The sequence below is a fragment of the Hydra vulgaris genome, chromosome 04 (genome assembly GCF_038396675.1).
Source record: "Hydra vulgaris chromosome 04, alternate assembly HydraT2T_AEP".
NCBI classification, from domain to species: domain Eukaryota; kingdom Metazoa; phylum Cnidaria; class Hydrozoa; order Anthoathecata; family Hydridae; genus Hydra; species Hydra vulgaris.
The window spans coordinates 28111112-28133838 of record NC_088923.1 but is presented as its reverse complement, the minus strand read 5'-3'; the positions used below and the strand labels follow the sequence as shown (position 1 = coordinate 28133838).

Sequence of the window (22727 nt, the reverse complement as noted above, 5' to 3'; positions counted from 1 at the left end):
TAATTTTGATAAATTCAAGGAAAACATAGGTAAGAAAATGTAAGGAGAGCGCTCTCATCAACATATATTGGACTTTGAGGGCTTTTATCAAAGGCAGTAAAAGGAAATTATTATGGGAGGATTAAATTCAAAGAACACTTGCGAATGAGATTTATAGTACACTCAAAAATCAAGAAAACATACTATTTCTGAAGATTTTTAAGTGCTTTTTTACTATCTTTTTGCTGTTGATTTTATAACCACTAGACAAAGAAAATGTTTTGTATAAAACCAATTGTTGTGCTCAAACATTCGCTTTTCTACAATCTTTAGACGCAAGTAATTCTTTAGACGTTATTCAAATATAACACTTTAAATCCAAGGAACAAAATTTTGCTGCGAAGTGTTTTATATTAAAAACTATTTTCAAAAATCTTTTTTTTAACAAGATCTCACAGATCGTCACAGATTTCCATTAGTTGAGAAAAAGTATAACATGTATAATTGGTTGTTTTTTCATAAACATTTAATTTAAGATTTTAGCTAAATATTTAACAAATGTACAAATATATAACAAATATTGTTCATGATTGTTATATATTTATTAGATATTTCATCAAGTGTTGAAGAGGTCTAGATGATTTATTACAGTATTCTAAAAGTCATTAAAACATGGTTCGGAATTCAGTAATAAGTAAAAATGATTCAACTTATTATGTGTATTTCATTTCACAATACAAATAATTTATTTATTTATATTTCCTTTTAAGCCCAAAAGTAAATTGCTTTAAAAGAGTCAGTATATTTTCATCAGTATATGTTAAAAACAATTAAACTGTCGAATAGTCCTTTATTTATATATATGTTATAAAGTTCGATGCAGGATTTTAAATAATGGTTGAGTTGTTGTTGTTTTCTCCGGTTAAAGATATATATATATATATATATATATATATATATATATATATATATATATATATATATATATATATATATATATATATATATATACTTTTTATCTCATAATAACATAATGACATTATTCCAAAATATGAACCTTGAATTAACAAAAATTTCTAACTGGTTTAAAAAAATAAGTTGTCACTCAATGTTGAGAAAACAAATTGGACAATTTTTCATCAAACTTCAAAAAAAAAGTTATTGCCTCCTGTCATGCCTTTACTTTTTATTGACAAAGTTCAAATTAAAAGAAAAATAACTACTAACTTTTTAGGTATATATATTGATGAAAACCTTAGTTGGAAATATCACATTGATTTATTGTTTAAAAAAATTGGTTGAAATATAGGAGTTATGTATAAAGCTAAAAATTTTTTAAATAGGTACAGTTTAAGACAATTATATTTCTCTTTAATCCACTGCCATATAAATTATGCAAACATTGCCTGGGGTGATAATAACAAATCTAAACTGCAACCTCTTTATCGTCAGCAGAAGCATATTGCTCGTCAGTGGCAAACCACTTTTATTTCAAATGAAAATTCTTAATATTTATCAACTGAATATTTTTAATATACTTTGTTTTATGTAAAAAATGTAAAACTAACGCATCTTCTGTTTCCTTTTATAACTTATATACCTCGAAAGAAACAAATAAATATAACTTAAGAAATGATAATCTAGTTCGGCAACCTTTTCCTCTAACTAATTTTGGAAAGTCATGTATTGCATTTCGAGGACCTTTTCTTTGGAACAAAATTGTTTTGAAAAATTATGATTTTTCCCATGAATGGAATTACATTTCATTCACAAAAAAACTGAAAGAAATAATTTTATCTTTTAACATTTAACATAATATATTAATTTAACTTAAGAAATAATTTAACATTTTATGAAAATATACAGCTTATTATATATGAAATTAGTACTATTTAATACAAACTTTGTATTTATATATAAGAATCAATTATAATTTCTTTACAAATTTATTTATATATTCTTACGAAATTTATGTTTTTCGCAAATTATTTCTTTGACATTTTTATTCTTTATTTAATGTTATTTTAATGCAATTAATATTCACGAGCGGTTCTCGATGACAAGACCTAAAGGTTTTCTGCGAGTCTCCGCTTTCTATTTATTATGTTTTTTATTTTTATACTTATATATTTTATTATATATGTTATTGTATAACAATTTTTTAATTGTAACTGTATAACGATTTTTTTAATCTTAACTATCTTATTGTAAAAATTTATTTAATATTTAAGAAAAGAACAAAAAATTTAAAAAAAAAAATATGTTATATATATATATAAATATATATATATATATATATATATATATATATATATATATATATATATATATATATATATATATATATATATATATATATATATATATATATATATATATATATATATATACGGAGGCGATTATACGAATAAAATGAGGTGAGGAGGGGGGTAAATTCTCAAAAAGTACCGACTGGCTTCTGAAAAAAAAAAAGGTCCTCAAAACGAAAATTTAAACGACTGAATTGTGTCAAATACCCGACTAGCCGACTAACTTTGTAAAACAACCGACTATAATTTGAAAATCACCTTCTTCGGGGGGAGGGGGTGTAACACCCCCGTAAAATCGCCACTGTACATAATATATATATATATATATATATATATATATATATATATATATATATATATATATATATATATATATATATATATATATATATATATATATATTATATATATATATATATATATATATATATATATATATAGATATATATATTTAAACAACTTTAAAAGTATTCTACACAATAGAGTGCTCAATGTTCTTAAAAGAACAGAGCAATTTTCTGATGAACCTTTGTCACACAGTGTCAAATGGAAAAACACAGTGTCAAATGAAAAAAAGTTTAGTTAAGTGATTTTCTACTAATATATATATATATATATATATATATATATATATATATTATATATATATATATATATATATATATATATATATATATATATATATACATATATATATATATATTAAAAGAATTAATAAAACCATAATAAAGAATGTTACAAGAATTATTATAACCATTCATGTGAATAATTAGAATATTGAGAATAATTATTTTTGATTTGTTTTTCAGTTCATTATGTTTTTATAGTTTACAACAATAATCTATATGCTTTTAATTCACTGTATACTTTATACAATATTTTCTTTACTACATTGATTACATTTGGAATTACCTCTTATATAAAATATAAACATATAAAGTATAAACATATCAGGCTAAATATAATAAATATAAGTAAACATTATATAAGACATAATTCTATGTTGGATAACAACTAAACATAGCAAATATTAAGATATAAAGTATATAAATCTACAATATGTAAATATTGTTATTTACGGTAATATTCACTTTGTTGTTTTAATGTAAATCGTTTCGTTTTGCTCCGCAACATATTGGCATCAAAGTTGTCTCATTTCCTGGCAATTTTATTATAGAAACAAATATCAGTTTATGAAAATGATAGAACAATGCATATAGATGATAATAAAACACAAGCTATGAATATAAAAAATTTTTCCGCTCCGTGAGATCAAAAAATAAGAAAATAACTTTAGGAAAAATTAAATCAAAATTCGCAACTGTTATATTACCAAGAATTGAAATGGTTTTTCTTCTCTTCATCTTCTTTATTTCAAAGCGCCTCAAGATATTTTTTGTAACACAGAATGGTTTTAGAACACAACTAAACATTTAAAAATCATCAAAAAAAATTGTGGTTGATTATAAATGCAATCTGTCTCATTTTGGCCCACATTACCCTAATATTTTAGAAACCAATTTTCAGAAAAAAAATAACGTTGTTTTTGACACAGAACATAAACAAGTTTCCAATTGTTTGTTTGTTATCCTTCAGTTAACAAATAAACAATTAACATTCTTATATATATATATATATATATATATATATATATATATATATATATATATATATATATATATAAATTATTTACCGGGTCCGATGATCCGGGTTAATTTAATCTAATTTATTATTGCTCTGTTCTTTAAGAACATTGAGCACTCTATTTGTAAAATACACTAACATAATTTACATATATAAATATATATATATATACATATATATATATATATATATATATATATATATATATATATATATATATATATATATATACATAGATACATACATACATACATACATACATACATACATACATACATACATACATACATACATACATACATACATACATACATACATACATACATACATACATACATACATACATACATACATACATACATACATACATACATATATACATATATCTATATATATATATATATATATATATATATATATATATATATATATATATATATATATATATATATATATATATATATATATATATATCTATATACATACATACATACATACATAAATACATACATATATATATATACATATATATATATATATATATATATATATATATATATATATATATATATATATAAATATATATATATATACATACATATATAAATACATATATATATACACATATATATATATACATATATATATATACATACATACATACATACATACATATATATATATATATATATATATATATATATATATATATATATATATATATATGTATATATATATATATATATATATATATATATATATATGTACATATATATATATATATATATATATATATATATATATATATATATATATATATATATATATATATATATATATATATGTATATATTTATTTATTTATTCTGATTCACTCGATAAAAAGGCTGCAAGCAACCAGTACTAACTTGGGAGTTACTAGAAAGCATATAATAAAGTTAAAGAACAAGGAAACGGTTGACAGAAGACTTGAAAAGTTGGAGGTGGTATGAGTCAGGAAAATATAAAAAATAGAGAGAGCTCCAAAGGGAAAAAACGAGTGGAAAAAATACTAGACGAATAAAAGTTTTTAGAGCATGCAAGGACAGATATTGTAAAAGGATGAAAATTTGCTAAATGACAATTAAAGCGAGAATAAGTTTTAGCTGATGTAACTAGATATGATACAACATTTGTAAGTCTTTTAAGAAATATAAATGTTGTGAAAAGAGAAGAATCTGTTGTGAAAGGAGAAGAGAATGTTGTGAAATGAGAAGAGAAAGTTGTGAAAAGAGATCAGTCTCTATTCGCAACTCGTTAGATAGAGAAAGAAAATTAACTTTTTTGTTGTTGTTGTTGCGGTTACGACAAAATTATTATTGTGCGCATGAATCGAACCGTTGACTCATGTTCACAATAGTAATTTTCATTAACAATTTTCTACAGTTTTCTAAATAAATATTACTTCTTGCGCCCATTGAATCTTATTCGTCAAATATATTCTTATTTGTTATTATTTATTTTATTTATATATATATATACATATATTTTTATTAGCTCTTTTGTTTCTGAAGTATAAACATTCATCTAAAAAGTGTCTTACTTGCCTCAGGTTATTCATACTTTTTATGGTTATGTTTTTAGTAAAGAAATATACTATTTGATAGATATACTACTTGGTTTCAAAACGTTATTTAAACATTTAAGTCAATTATATCTTAAAAAATAAATAAAAATTAAAACATTCTTTTCAAAAGATAATAGTGCACTATATCTGGGGTAAAATGATCAAGAGGTTGGGAGATCCGGGTTGGTTCCCCCAGTCATCACTATTAAGCAGCATGATGAAGAAAATCCTAGAAAGCTATTAATACTAATACTATTGTAATATATAGCTATTAATACTAATATACTTAATTGTAATATATATAGCTATTAATACTAATATACTTAATTGTAATATATATAGCTATTAATACTAATATACTTTTATTTTCTATGTTGCATGAAACATGGCAGAAAAAATTGCATGTAAATGGAAAAATCTAAGCTTTTCTGTTAAATGATACAGCTAAAAAAAATGATAGACTACTGAAATAATTAATAAAAAAAAAGATAAATGATCAGAAGAAATTTAGTTAAATCTAGGTCATAAATTAATTACTTATGGCGACTTGTGCTGTGAGTAAAGCTCTTTAAGTCATCTATGGATAATACCCAATCACTTAATAACAAATCAAATGTTTTCCCTAGTTGTGTTTAAATGTTTCATTTGTGCAATGTATTAAATACAGAATTTTAAAAATGTTTTTTAAATACTAGAAGGGCTTTTTAGAGGGTGGAGAGGGAATTCAAAAATTATTTACCTCCGGCATCAGGATGTCCCAGTGCACCCGACAATTACCATAGCTTTAAAAATAAATTTATATTATGATTTACTAAAATGTATTCAATAATTTAGGTATTTTAACTATTACACAATTTTAATTACTTGCATAATTTTTACTAAAAAACTTGTTTTAAAACTTTTAGATAACGGTATGCGAGTTCAAATTTTGTAAAAAAATTACTTTTGACCAAAATTAATGCAGAATGAAAACTTGAAGCTAAAATAAATTTTATTCATAAAAGGTGTTTAGAAAGACATTTACTACATTTTTATTCAATATGTCCTCCCTCAACATCAGTAAAAACTTCAAGACAACTCTTGAACCTGGAACAGGTGGTCTGCGTATAGTCTTTAGGCATCATGTTCTATTCCTTCTGATGACAGCCTTCAGGGTGTTGAAACTGTTGTGGGGACGTTGACAAGCCCTTGACTCTACATACGCCCAAATTGAGTAATTACAAATCTGGAGATCCAGTTGGTCATAACACTTTTTTATTTTGGCAGGTTCTTCTGGTGCCAACTCTGGGTCTTAGGGACATATGTGCTGGTGCTTCATTTTGCTGAAACACCACATTATTGTCTAGAGAGTAGTGGACATTAATCCAAGGTATAACATGGTTCTCCAGGATTTGATTGTACTCATTGGTGTCAACTTTCTGACCAGATTTGATAAAAACCGGAGGCATTTTGAGACCATCTGATAAAACCATAACCGAACACCATAACTGAAGCCGGATGTTTGGTTTTGAATGTATATTTTATATGGACTTCTTCGACTGGTTAATGACTAATAAAACAATTGGTTCTACTGTTTGACACAGAATCAACTGTAAACAATTTTTTATCTGAGAAGAGGATGGTCGTTGGTCTCTTATTCAAGGGTCTCAAAAGTTTTTTTGATCTTTCAAATCTTTTTCCTTTGACACTTGGGGAAGCCGGGTGTTTCTTAATCCTTGCATTTGACTTTGGCTTAAGGTACATTCTGGCCACATTTATGATGATGTGCTTACTCACTGAGAGTACTGAAAAGTTCGAACTGATCTCTTTAAACTACTGCCAAACTTCCTCCTAACACGACCAGTCATTAAAAAACGTTTAATCACAGTGTAGACAGTACTTAGAGGCTTGTTAAGCATCTTGAAAATGTCTTTGGGCGTAGTCTTATTCATGGCCAGGTCAACAACTTGTTTATTTTTACCACTCATTTTCACTGTTTTGGTTAATTTTTATTTTCAATGTATAATGCGTCAACAAAAACAAACTATGTGCGTAAAAATGCCAACGGAACATTTATTTTACAATTTCCAAACGTATTAAGAGGTTTGCGGTTGCATACGCTATAATGTATATTATTGTCGATTTTTATCATTAATTTTAGTCACACAAGGAAAATATCCATCACTACACATAAAAAATACCTAACATGAAAAATACCCATGACTAATAACATATTACAAAATGTAATAATTTTTTATTTATGATATAAATAAATAATAAATCTTGATTTAGAGCAGCCATCAGATTCAATCTTTGGAAGGATCTAATGAAAATGGTAATGATTATATTTTATAAACATTTGTTTTTATAAAAACATGTTAAAAACATCTTAAAAATTTTTAATGTAATTATAAACTTTGAATATTATTTTTTTGTTGTTAATACAAGGGTATTAAAAATTTACCGAATTTTTATTTTAAACTTTATATTAAATTTATTAGAAATCAATTTATTTTAGTTATAACTTTTATTATCAATGGTTGGCCATCCCTTTTTATTATCTACAGTGGTTGGCCATCCCTTTTTATTATCTACAGTCGTTGGCCATCCCTTTTTATTATCTACAGTGGTTGGCCATCCCTTTTTATTATCTACAGTGGCCATCACCTTTTATTATCTACAATGGTTAGTCATCACCTTAGGACTTCATATTTTTACATTAAATAGATGGCTTAAATTCACATATAATAGAATAAATATGGTGTAATTTTTGTTACATATCAAGTTATATGTGGTCATATTAAATTTAATAAAAATTTAATCAACTCTGAATATCATCATAATACTGAATATCTTTCATAGTCAATCCGTTGCATTATGGACAATTTTTTTTCATTTGTAAGTTTAATTGAAGTTTTAATGGGATTAAGTTTAATTCAAAGCTTAAATATTTCATTACATTTCATTTTTTTTTTTTTTTATCATTATTATTATTTTTTTTTTGGTACTCAAACATAATAAGTCAGCAAAAAATTGCTCCAATTATAAAGGTTTCTCACCAAACTTCACCAAACCGCTAATACTAAAGAAGAGTTTGGTCCAAGGAGAACTACCTTCTAACCGTCAGGAGACTATCTTCTAACTGTAAGGAGACTACCTTCTAGCTGTAAAACAACGCCTAGAGCAGACCGTATCATCGGGAATATCTTCCTGAAGATCTGAAAAAGCTACACAAAGTACAGATTAAGCTTATCCACGAAGCTGTTGTATCTTGACCATTTGCTGAAAAAAGAGGTAATGATATGTCACCCTCCGGCCAAGAAACTAAAACTCCTTACTACGACGCATGAAAAGATTTAAATGAACTCTAAACCACCATCTGTTGGCGATTGATAAAAGGTATTTTTTTTAAATATTTTTTATTCAGATTCCTATTCATAATTTATTTAAAAATATGTTCCCGTCACTTTAGGCGTTGTTCTAGATTTGCTTCTTAGACGAATCAACCTTTCATGTAATGATGGACAAAACAGCTTTCCGTTGTAGACCAAACAAAAAATTTCATCATAGTCTATAATTGATTGATGCATTGTGGAAACAGTTAAGCAACCGCCTTCAGTAATGATCTGGTCTGTCATTTGTAAGCAAAGAGCATGATGTTTTTACAAAGTGGTTGAGACATGACCAGTATAAAGTAGTTCTGAAAAATTAGTTGCCACCCCAAATGGAAGATTGGTCAAAAAATTCCCAAAAGCTTGAATTTATGCAAAATTTGACTACCCACACATTAAAAAGTGTTATGGTTTATTTAAAACGGAAAAAGATTAATGTATCGCAAAAAAAGTGGTTTTACAAAATAACAACGCCATTAATATATGGTTGTAATAACCAAAAATTATTATAAATATTTATAAATTTATTATATACTTTGTCAATTAAAATAAAAGCTTTAAATAACACCACTATTTTTCTTTTTTCTTTCATCTTTATGCATTTAAGTTCATTTTTGTACGATATTTACTAAAAATTACCACTGGTCCTGACGTGATGGTCGCTGTTAGTGACACATCCAGAGGATCTGTAACTTAATTTTTTTTTTATTTAAGAGACGCAAATATGGTACAAAATAAAAAAATGTTTCAACATACCACCACCACTCCTACTCCCCCCCCAAATCCCCTCCCCCACCCCCCCCCCCCCAAATCCTCAACAAAAATTCCTGGATCCGTTACTTGCCGCTGTAAATCCAAGATTAAGATCGGCTAGTAACGGATTTGATCTTAGATTTCAAAAAAATTTTTTAAAATTGAACTTTGAATTGTTTCTTGATTTTGAAACATTTGATTTTCTATTGTAAGTGCAGAAATCGTTTCTATTGTATTTAAATACAACATAAATTATTTTATTACACAATGTACAATACTCTGTTATACAGTGTCCCTCACCCAATTTTATATTAAGCAGAAAGGTATTGCACAGTGTACAATATAGTCGTTCAATAAAGAATTTTAAAAGTTACAATGTTTCGTACCTTTTAAATAAAAAAATAAAACAACAAAAAAAAAGGAAACGTCTTTATCCAGCACTCATTGAAAAACCTTTGCCGGGTATTATGATGCAATTGTATTTATTATATTTTTCTATTATTTAGGAGATATAAGTTCACAAAAACTAAACTACCTTATTCCACACTCCCGAAGAACATCAGATGGAACATTGAACAATAGTCGTATTATTCATCTAGATCCAAAAAGTATATCAACTAGTTGTGAACTTTTAGCAATGAAATCTGAAGAAAAATCCGCATTAATGAAGAGAAGTTCGTCTGAAGAGGTTTTATCTTTGAATTTTCAAAAAAATTCAACCGGATTTTTGCAAAACTTTTACCCTCAACAAAATTTAAACGCCGCGCTTAAAGAACGGAGTGTTAGTGCCATTAACTCATCTTATTGTAAAAAAGAACCTGTTATAACTTTGATAAATGATCATGCAGATGGACAGGACTTTGAACAGCAAAGATCATTTCAAGAGCACAGCTATAAAGTTGTTACAAAAATACATCGCACTCAAAGTTATGAGCAGCTATTAGAGGGAACAAAAAAGATATCACTGGATAATTCTCGACAGTTAGAATTCAAAAGTAATGGATTGCGCAAGTCATACTATAACACTTTAGTAACATCATCACAGAGAAACTTACAAGAGCAAAACATTCGAAATAATGTGGAAAAGCAGGTAAACCACAGTACATTATAATTGCTGTATACATTTAAATATTAGGTTCCTATAAAACAAATTTTGAAATAATACTAGCAAAGTTTTTTTTACCAGTGCAACGTTTAATTTTTTTTTCATGTTGAATATCTGTGGTTTGTCAATTGTCACTCAAATGAATAAGAAATGCTTCAGAATTAAGACTTATAATGACAGATGCAGTAGTAGGCAAATTTCACATCTAGAAAAACCTGACTTCAAAATATCATTAGTTTTTTATTTGAAAAAACTCTCTGACTTATTCGACCTTCATAATTAGCATGATTACACTTTTGTAGCTTTGAAAAAATTTGGGTATTTTCTGGAACTTATTTTCTTAGTTTACACTCTTGGCATTCTTAGCATACATTCTTGACATTTTCATCAGGTGAAATACAAATCAATTGACCAATATATTTTACACACAAAACAATTTTTTTTTAATATATTTTTATTTTAAAGACTAATTCAAAGCAGAGAGTAAAAAAATATTGTAAACTTAAGTCACCATATCAAAAAAAGTCCTTTGATATAATTTCTTGATTTTTTAAATAATATTTATGACGTATGGGTTACTTAAGTATGACTAAAATTAACCCCACTTTCAAATAAAAATATATTTATGACATAACTTAAGTATGGCTAAATTTACCAGGTTATTGTTTTTACAAAAAATAAATAATTACGATAAAAAAACCATAAAATCTTTTTAATAACCTAAGTAACTGAGTCATTTTTATCTCTGTTACCTTTTATAGTCATTTTTATCTCTATGAAATTTGTTATGCTAAATTTTTATGTGATTTTTTTACTATAAAAGTAAAATAATCACAGAAAAATTTAGCATAGTAAATTTCACAAGCAAGCTCAGTCACTTTGATTTCCAACTGACAGTTATACTTGTCTGCAACAAGGAAAATTTAGTTTCATAACTGTGTTTATTATATACAAATTGCCTAAGTCTTTCTTTTCTTCTAAATCAATTTATTTACTGCCAAGTAATAGTTTTATTACAAAGTCTTTCTTTTCTCCTAGACCATTTTATTTTATTATTTTATTTAGCTGCCAATTTTAAATTACTACCAAGTTAATTTCATGAATACAAATTTAGATGAAAATTTTAAATTGATTTGAAAAAAATCCTTATTTAAAAATCAAGTATATTCCTCAGTCAAAATTTCAAAACTTTAGATGAAGTTTCATTTCTAACAAGTATGCTAGTAAACATTTATTACATTACTAAAAAATTTGTTTATTAAAATTTGTTTTTTATTAGTAATTTTTTTATCTAATATGTAGTTGTTATTTTTTTATGTTAAAATTTTTTTAGAGAGTCCGCTGCATAACACCGAAATTGGAAAAGCGATTAGCTGATGCCAATATTAAATCTGCAAAAAGAGCAGAGGTCTTAAGAAAACTAGATGAAGATTTTTCAAAAGCTAATCGTCTCATAAAAGTTTTTAAATCTACTGAATCAATCAACACCTGAAATTAAAAGACATTATACTTACACCACGTGTACAAAATATTTATAGATTTCAAATCCCGAAATACAAAGATAAATATATAAATGCATAAATAAGTTGTGTAGATTTGTATGATAGTATAATATACTAATGGTAGGAAATAAAAAAAACTTTATCAATCATTTATCTCTTTTACTTAAAATAAAATTTTAACTTGAAAATTATCAGAAACTATTAGATTATCATGCTATACCAAGTTTATTTAACCCTAGTTTTAGGGTATGGCAAATAATAAATTTTTTTCAAAAATTTTAAGCCAGCGAGTCTTTTCTGTGGCTAAATTTGACATATAATTTGATTCTGGAAAGATATTGCAGCTAACATGAGATTTAGGTTAGAAAAGTGCATTTTTTTCAAGAAAATAGCCACTGGCTCAAACATCAAGTCATAACCATGGCCTTCAAATATCTCTTTTTATAGGATTTCGAGGTTGCTGAGTTCAATTCTGCAATTGTTTCATTCATACAAAGTATCACAAGCCCGATATCGTTAATAATCTGGACTTTTTACTGTTAAAAACGATGAGACACCAATACAATATTCGATCGACGATTTATAACCCAATTCACAAATCAACTGAATGAACTAAGAATTCTGCAAGCAGTTTAAAAATCATAAACTCGAACCACTTTAATAATTAGTATCATCAATCACATAAATAAACATTCACAAGTCATCACTCATCAAAGGACTGAACTGAGTAATCTATCAACTTTATTCGAAAGTTCATTTTTAGTTTTATTGCGTTACAGTTGAAACATCGTCAGTTGTAAAATTCACAATTTTGAACCTTCCAGAATCAAGTTTTATTCGTTGTTGTTGTTTGATTTCAAACGCTATTGTCAGACGTAGGTACAAAATTTCAATGATCAGCTGTTTCTCGTTGAGTAAGTCCAATATATAGACAGTTTTTGGAGTCATAGCACTTTTGTATTCTTTGCTCTTTTCAAGAAACTCTAAAGTTTTCACATGTTTTTTTACCTTCATTTTTTGACGTTTAATCAACGCCAGTTGACGAGTTTTTTTCAGTCCTTGCCCACTTTCAACGTTACTTCAGTTTTTTTTTTAAATTCAACATGTAGGCATTGGTTGTCACAGCATTTTTTCCAGAAATGGTCTGTATAGATTCCACTACATATTTTTATGCGATTGTCCAGCTTTGCGAACTCCGCAACTGACAAATCTTGGACTCACATCCAAGATTTGTCAGTTGCGTGTGCTCAACTTTGCCGCCTGTTCTCTGACTTTTAAGATCAGAGTCTTCAGTATGTCATTTCTGAATTGAGTCTAGATTGATGACTGGAGAAAAAAGGTCTACCTCTTTTAACTGTCAAAACATATGTCTACAATTTCAGTCAAGATAGCAGCAAGAAGTTTTCCTCTGCCACACTTTAAATCAGCATTGCTTCTAGCTTCTTTCAATTGTGATAATTTTTCTTTGAAAACCTCCCGTACACCACTCCAGGTTGAATTATATTTAGTAGTTCTCAGTTTGTTTGTTCTTCTCTTGTCAATTCCAAGTAATTCCATTGTAGGAAAAATAACCATCTTGCCTTCTTCAACATACACTTCAAAACAGAGAGCTAACCAATCGTTTTGTATATAAACTGATGCGACCAGCACAAGTTTGTTCGAACTTTTGTAAACAGCCGCATCAAAAAAATTTTAGATTGATTGTCTCCTTGTTACGAACTCATTCGAAATTTCAGCAATGCACCCAAATCGATTAGAAACAAAACCTCTGAATCCACAATGTTCAATACTTTGAAGATCCTTTGTATTCTGTGTATATGGATGCGGAGTGATTTGCATGAATTGGCTAGAGTAACTTGGTTATGGCAATTTATGCAAGAGTGTGTATAAATTGACGGAGACGTGAATGTTTTCTTTCCAACTGATATGTCTAGTTGTTTCTGAACTCCTATTCTCAACTCGGTGTCGCGAAATACCTTATTGATAGCATGATCGATGCCCAGTATTAACTGCATGCAACATTAAAAAAAATTTTTGGTCCTCAACACCTAGGTTTTTTAATAATATGCTACGATCTTCGGAACAGACTGACATTCAAAAATCTATAGAACCTTTTACTTCATCCGCCAACACAGTAAGACACTTCAGCTTAAATTTGTAGGCTAGCACACTCTCAGATCCTGAATGAGAAGTGTTCTCAATATAGGCCCTGGTTAATGTTCTCCACTGTCTGTCTGGACCACTGATTGTAACGTGGTCCACCTTGATATAGTACAACTTGTGGTCATCAACAACAGTAACAACATCACTAGCGTCTTTATTGAGAAGATATTTTGTCGGAGATTGAAGATGCGTCTTCCAAATATCTATCTATAGTCCTCGCTGATTGGAAAACGTAGATGAGATCTCTAGTAGAGTGACGTCTTTTCAGGTTGCTAGCGACTGTGCTCTTATCTGGTTCATCCGAGATGTATTTCGGATGAATGAAATGAGTGATTCTATAGAATCACTCAATTCATCATATAGCCAATTTGAATTGATTGTCCATTTCTGACCAAAGATGATGTTAGCAGTTCTTAATATGATACCAATTACGTCAACGCGACTGATTTTGTGCGGCCGTGGCACAGTGGCTAGAGCGCTTGCTTTAGAAGCAGGAGATCCAGGTTCGAAACAAACTCTGGACCATATATTCGCGCAAGGAAGGTGGCGTGAACTTCCTAGTTAAATGCACTTCATTGGTGCTCTGTGATAAGACCGTTAGGTCTTCCTAAATAACCTAAATAAAAAAATAAAAAAACAAAAACTGATTCGCATAAGCACTTGATTGTGCATTTTATTATACGTTCGTCCATTTACGACTAGCTCGTACCAGAATTTTTTGGGAACATGTCTTCTAGATCAGTAGGGTTGTTTCTCGAACTTAAAAAAGCTGCTTCTGGCATGATTGGAAGCGCGACAACAAAGTCTTGATCTTCCAAGTTGGTTCTTCGAACACCATCCGTGATTAAGGCATCTATACACTGCCGACTTACTAGGTGAGCATTTCACAAAACCAGTATGTGTACTTTCATTATGAAATAATTCCAACAAATAGACCACAGTAAATCCTCCGATTACTCTAATCTAATGCCAAAATTTTACAACATGTCTCCGATTACTTTGCGTGACAAAGTTTTACAACACTCCCCATTAAGTTTTCCACACACAGTAGTTTCTTATTGATTTTATTGTGACAGACATTATCGTTTTTTAGGTAAAATAAAAATCATCTATAATTGATTTAAAAAAATATTAATAAGCATACTTATAAAGAAACTAATCGCATAGTGCATAGAAATTTTAAATGTTGGCATCATCATATTTCAAAACAAAGCTTCTTTTTATGGATTTCATATAGAACATTTATGTGTGTTTACTATATAGGTGTCTTTAATAAAGGCTATGGACGTTTGTCTATTTATAGTCACCCTATAGGGGTGTCTATTTATAGTCACCCCCTTCTCTAGGTTTTTTTTAACGTTTTTTTGAGAAAAGAGTTTTTTCTGTGAAATTTCTATTGTTTAAAAAAGGATTGACGTGTTTCTTACCCAAAAAACAAACAAACAAAAAAAAAAAAAAAACGCAAAAAAATACAAAAATTTAATAGTTCTTTTTCAAAAAAAGAAGTAAAAAACCAAATATAAATAGCTTTTGTTTTTTAAATTAACAACAAGATACTAACAAATAAAACTTTGAATTTAAAAGAAAGATACAAAACAAATTTTTTAAGAAAATTTAATACGATCTATTAAAATTTTAGATTAAAACTTTTGTATTTTAAATTTTGTAAAAAATTCTTTTCCTTTTTCTTCAAAATAAAAAATTATATTTTAATGTAAACTTTCTTCGAACAGTTCAAGAAAATGCACAAAACCTTTATATATAACATTAACAATTATAAATTAAGATTTTATAACATTAACAAATGAAAAATGAAAAAATAGTGCAATTAATTTTATTAAATTATAAAAAAATTTAATTTAACTTAAAATATAAAATCGTAAAAAAGTAACAAATTTCATAAAAACAGATCAATCTTTAGGCACTTCACACATTGAACAATTTTCCATTTGATCTTGAAACTTCTCAACTTGAATTGTAGAATGGTGAATATCATATTTACGAGACACGAGAGTTTGCGCCTCTCGTAGTACACTGTGAGTCGATCTAGAATCATCTAAACCAAAGTAAGTATAGAAAAGCAAAAAAAAACAACAACAAAAAAACGATAACATTCAAAATATAAATAAGGTTTTTCAGGCTGATTAAAAGAATACTAACCACTGGTGACAAAAATTTGGCACAATCTTTGATAAGCTAAAACTTATTGAATTTTTAGTTATCCAGTCTTAATTTTTTAGTTATTTTGTTTATAAAGTGTTACATATCTTTTACTGAAAGTTTTGTTTACTTAGATTAATAAATAAAAAAGTTATCCAAAAATGAAGTCGACTACATTAATTGAACAAGTGCGTTTGTGGGGGTAAACAATTATTTTCAGCATTGTTAGAATTATTATATAAACAACTTTTTATAAATATCAGAGATTATCCAGAACATTTTAAAAAGCCAGAAAACTTTTTTCTAAAGAGAGATTTTAAGTTAAAGTTATTTTTACTTCAGGTTTAAACCACCCCTTCTAGCAGGTTGATATGGAATAGAAACCGTTGAAAACTAATTAAAAACCGCATTATATTTCATATTTTGACCATTTTTCTAAATATTTAAAACCTTCAAAAAAAGAGGGGCTCCTAATCTTATTAGTGTCCGTATCTTTTGAGTGTCAAAATATATTTTTATAAAATTGGAAACCTAATTTGAATTTATGATAAAATTTAAAATAATGCGTGCAGTTTTTTGTCTTGTATGACCACATGTGGATATTTTTTGTAAGTATAATTATATTCATTTGTCTCTTATTTGTCTTTATATCCACCTTTATCTTATTTGGATAAGGCGTTGACTTTGGAAACGGAATTTCCGTGGTTTGATACCCACCTCTTCCTAATCTTTTTTATTTTTTTACACACGCACAGAATCAAATGTAAAAAAGAAACATGTCTCTACTAAAAGATTAGGGATAAAAAATGTACAGGAAAAGAAAGGTAATAGGAAACAATTAAGGCTATGTGTCGATGGCATGGCCCAATTGAAGCTTAAAAACTATGTATATGTGTGTGCACCTTACTTAAAAAATACACTGAAAGGCTTAAATGGTATAAGAAATCTGAATTTGATGAGATGTGTATCATTCAGAAACATAGCGGTATTTAAAAGAAAAACAAAAACAGTTGGGTATTTGTAGGAATCAAACCACAGACATTCTTTGAAGTCTTTGAAGTTTGAAGACTTTGAAGTCTTTGAAGTTTACACTTTCAAATGAGCTAAGCGTGCGTATACTTAAGGTCAAATAAACATAATTATAGAGTATAAAAGTTATACACAAAAGTATATGCATGTATTACATAGATGTTTTCATATAGGGACAATATATACTTGTTACATTAAAATTATACAAATATATTTTACAAATAGATGTAAATTTATACTTTTGCTTTCCTCTAAAAAAACAAATAAAATAGAAAAATTCTTTTTAATGTTTAAAGCTGTTTTTTTTTGCTTTGAATTTTGTTGATGAAAATAACAACCACTCTAAAGAAACAAAAATAAAAACAAATTATTTAAATTATTATTATTTTTTTCTATTTAAGTTTATAACCACACACTTTCCTGGGAAGGCTTGCACTGATAAAAATCTAAAGGAATTTCTTGAAAAAAAATAGTTATTAGGCATGGCTATAACGGTGGTGATTTTGAAGGACTTAACTGCGCTGAAGTTTTAAGATCTTTGGACAAAATAACACTTCATCCTCCAATTGAATATTAGAACATTTTTAATTCAATTAGTAAAGGTAGGGGACTATTGACCTACCAGTCTACATAAAACTAGGAGACATGAATATGTTAATACTATTTTTTTCAGTAAATTAATATCACGTTAACTTTTGTTTGATTTAGTTGTTGAATGCTGTTTTGGAATGAAACTTGATATATTCTACAGAGAAAATAGACAAGTTTGTGGAATTCATGCTTGATTTTAAAAAATATGTCCCTAATGTATTCGCAATCAAGATTTCTCTTTGATGGAAGTTTCACATAATCAGGCTCCATTTCAAGGATAGGCAGAAGATCCAGCTCGATGTTACATCAGAACAAACATTTGAAGCAGTGCATAAAAACTTAAATAAGACACTGAAAAGTTTCATTGTGTCTGATAAAAACATATATCACAGTGAAAAGCTAAGAGCTATGGTTGTTGAATACAACTCAACAAGATTGTAAGACGATTTTCAAGAGTTTAGATTGAAAAAATAAAATATTTTTTTTGTAACATACTATAATATTTAAAATACTGTTTGTGGCATTTCATTTGTCTGAATTTGTTATCAGAGATTTATTTATGTTTAGTATGTGTTGGTAAGATAGAAAATTTGTTACATTCCTAATAGATTTTTTACAAGAAGATAATTGCAACTAATATTTCTGTAATACAAGGCTTCTGGGGAAGCGCATGCGGTCACACGCCTTGTACATCTACGCCTAAAGTAATTTTTTTAGACAACTTGACCACATTTTTATATAAGCATTTTAAAAATTTGCAGCAAAATAAAGCTATAAGAAACTAGAGAATAAATCAGCAATACTCGAAGAAAAGAACCGAAGACTATACGAAATAGAAAGTCTAAATAAAATAAGCTAAAAAAAATTTTATAATAAAAAAAAAAAATTGTTGTCAAAAAAATAATATACCTAAATATTTACTGTTTTTGTTTTCTTATTTTTAGAGCATTTGTTATTTTCCACTACCAAAATTGATACATGTCAAGGAAAAGAGTAGATATAACGATATAATATTTTTCCAATGTATAAACTTTACTGCTTTTATCAATGCACAGGAAAGCGAGAAAACTAATTGCTATTTATTTGCAAAAATTTAAAAAAAAAAAAAAAAGATTTTTGATATAAAAAAATGAAACGATGCTGCAAAATTTTGGGGGCTAATGCATTGTTAATTTACTGAGCTTTCTTAATGAAACTTTTAGGAGCCTATTTAAAACTTTTTTTAAGTTTTTAAATTTTCTTAAACAGAGCAATCGTTATGTTCATTATGTCTAGTAATTCGTATTAACATTGAAAATTGGGGAATATAAAAAAAAACAATTTCAGACATGCATCAAATGTGGTAAATACATTTATTAAAGAAAATGTTATTATTTTATTTAACTTATTCCGTCATTAACAAAATTTATTAATCAAAAAATATTTTTTACAAATAAATAACAATTTATTTTCTTATTTTCTTATTATATAAGTATTGAGAAACAACATCAAATATAGCTAAAACATTTTTAAAAGCAAAAAGACATTAAAACAAAGAAACATAAGAAAAAAATTAACAAAATTTCTTATAGTTCCAGCGTACATAGCAAATTAGTTTCTTAATTATATGTACTGATTAAAAGTGTGAATAAATTGCATATCAAAACTTTCAACTGTTGTTACATCATTATAAAAGATAATTTTATAACATCGCTATAAAAGATGCTTTTTTCAATTAAAAAAAGAATACAAAAGTTGTATAAAATTTTATCAAAAAAATTTTTTTTTTTATTTGCTTTTTTTAATTATTAAATTTTCAAGTTTATTAAATTAAACTTGATATCATTACAATTTCCTTTTTTAAGTATTGTTTTTTTTTCTAAGTAGATAAGTTTAGCTTTTTGCCACGAATTATTGAAACGATTTATTGAAAGCTTTATAAGTTAAAAGATGCGAACTGCCATGGTCAGTTAGTCTAAAAAAATTACTTTAAACGAGGGAGAATAAGGTGTGACACTGCACACGCTTCCTAGGAAGGCTTGATAATATTAAAATGATAACTTTTTGCAAACAATTCGGGCAATCAAATCACTAGGGCTAGACCCTTTAAAAACAACCCCCACATCCCCCAGGTTGAGGGAGATTAATTTTCGAAAAAATGATATTTCTTTATCTTGAATTAAATCATAAACCCCCTCATTTTTTGAAGATTTTAAGTATTTAGAAAAGTGGTCAAAAAATGAAAAAAGATGCGGCTTTTAATTCATTTTCAAAGGTTTCTATTTTATGTCAACCTGCTAGAAAGAGTTGTTAAAAAAACCTAAAACCTCTAAAAAAAGAGCAGTCTACATCAACTGATTTAAATTAGGATAGGCGCAGTGGAGTGAACATACATAGACTGAGAGTTTAGGTTTTGGCATTTTTTTATATAAAAGAAAAGGATTTCAATATTTATTTAAATAGGGTTTACAAACCAATTAAATTTATATAAAAAAATTAAATTACACTAAATTTTTAGGTGAAATAATCAAATTATTTTATAACAAATATACGCGTATAAATAAGAAAAAATTAATTGTACTTGCTTACAAATAATGTCTAAGAAAAATAAATATGTTTGTACAAACATACAAACAATGCCAAACATAAATACTCTGTTTGATGACAAGTTGCAAAAAAAAATATTTTTAACTTGTATTTCCAGAAAACTATTTAGATATCTGGAAAAAATAAAATTTTAAAGAAATACCCGGAATTCGAGAAATATTTGGAAAAAGATAATCCCTGAAATATGATTATGGCATTTTTTGTATTCTTAAAAAGTTAACTTTAACTAAGCTATTTGTTTGGTTTGGCCTATAAACAAAATTTATTCATCATCACTATTTACATGTGGGTATTTCCAAAAAATTACGCACGGAAAATCATAAATGTTCTGTCTATTAATTTCATAATGATAAAACTACCAATCTCCAATTTTTTCTCATTTAATTCTAAACTCTATAAAAAACTTGTAAACAAAGAACGGCATACATTAGTAATGTTATCAAAGAATGAATTAATTTTGAAACAGAATCAGAAAAATGAAAATTTTAGTTACTAGATAAACTTCTCAAAAAAGTTTTAGCAGTATACTTTTTTTATTTTTTTATTTATTAGTAAAGATTTCCAGAAAGTTACAGGATTGTATTTGCATTTAAACAATAGTTGTGACTTTATGTATCATAGAGCAGAGGCGTGGTGGCATTAGGTTATGCGGGATTCCCCCATGGGCTTTTCACTTTTTTATCTAAATATGGGCCTTTTGGCAAATTTTAATTTTTTCTACATTTTAAAGAAATTCCACAATTATTTACAATATTTATGTTTGCACAAATTAAATTTTATTAATCCCTAGATTTTAAGTCTTCAATTTTGAGTGCAATTATATTAGTATTTTGCATAATAATAATATTGCTTTGAAAACAAAGTAGATATTTTAGGACGTATTATGATATTTTTTTCATAAGAAAAATTATGAACCCATAAACGGTTTTTAACGAACGCAATGTTGACAAAATAAATTTAAAAAAGTCTGCAGACCCCCATATTATTATTGTTGGACTTAATTTAATTTAAAATTTAACCCCAAAATATTTTTTTAAATGAATTAATACGCAATACAATTACTATATAGTAATTGTATTGCGTTTTAATTCATTTAAGAAAAATGTTTCGGTGTTAAATTTTAAATTAAGTTTTATACAAATAAGTATCGAACTCATGTTTTGCATTTTTGTAGCGTTTCGAAACAGATATAAACTTGTTTTATAATAAATAAAGTTTTTTATTTTTATACAGTTTATATTATTGTATGTAAATAAACAAACCACTCCGTAATATCCTGTGCTCAGACAGATTAAAAAAAGGATGATGGCTGTGCAAAAAATGAATTTATTTTAATTGAGGTGTGGGAATACCGCAAATATTTTCAAATACAATTTCATATTACACCTTAACAATTTACTTATTTACGACACATTTTTATTACTAATAATTTTAGGTAAGTTTAAAATAAATTATATAGATTCCATAGCTTTAAATTATTATTTTTTCATTATTTTAATTTTGTTTAATTTTTGAAATGAAAAAGCAATAAAAAAGCATTTTTTGAAAAAATATGAAATACAATTAAGTAACTGCTAAATGAAACTACGTTATAAAAACTTTTATGTTTAAATTATGTCAATAACGGCACCATTTTTAGAGCGGCATTTTTGCTGTTGTGAGTTAATGCGAAAATGTTAAAAAAAGTTAAAACACCGAATAAACAAAAGCATAAACTATCTATAAAAAGAATTTCTAATTTATGAAGATTTTCAATATTCATTAAAAAAAAAAATTATATATAACTTTAATAAAATTTATATTATTATACAATAAAATATATATCATTATATAATAGAAAAATTGAAATCTTTGATTTTTGATTTTGTGTTAGGCTATGTTCTTCAAACAATAAAATACTAATCGTATTTGCTTGCAGTAAATTGTGTTA

At 26.8% G+C, this 22727-nt stretch overlaps 2 protein-coding genes across 2 annotated transcripts in view; one reads left to right on the top strand and one right to left on the bottom strand.

Moving 5' to 3' along the window:
• The window catches only part of LOC136079726 (uncharacterized), a 37028-nt gene extending 24611 nt beyond the window's left edge, over positions 1-12417 (top strand). The window contains exons 3-5 of the mRNA XM_065795971.1: positions 7809-7851; positions 10168-10751; positions 12100-12417. Coding sequence (XP_065652043.1) covers positions 7809-7851; positions 10168-10751; positions 12100-12258 — 786 coding nt within the window. The 3' untranslated portion in view covers positions 12259-12417. The remainder of the gene's footprint in view (positions 1-7808; positions 7852-10167; positions 10752-12099) is intronic.
• Positions 12418-15901: 3484 nt separating this feature from the next.
• LOC100200234 (proton-coupled zinc antiporter SLC30A2) overlaps positions 15902-22727 on the bottom strand; it is a 70249-nt gene continuing 63423 nt past the window's right edge. Inside the window, exon 7 of the mRNA XM_065795970.1 lies at positions 15902-16487. Coding sequence (XP_065652042.1) covers positions 16342-16487 — 146 coding nt within the window. The 3' untranslated portion in view covers positions 15902-16341. The remainder of the gene's footprint in view (positions 16488-22727) is intronic.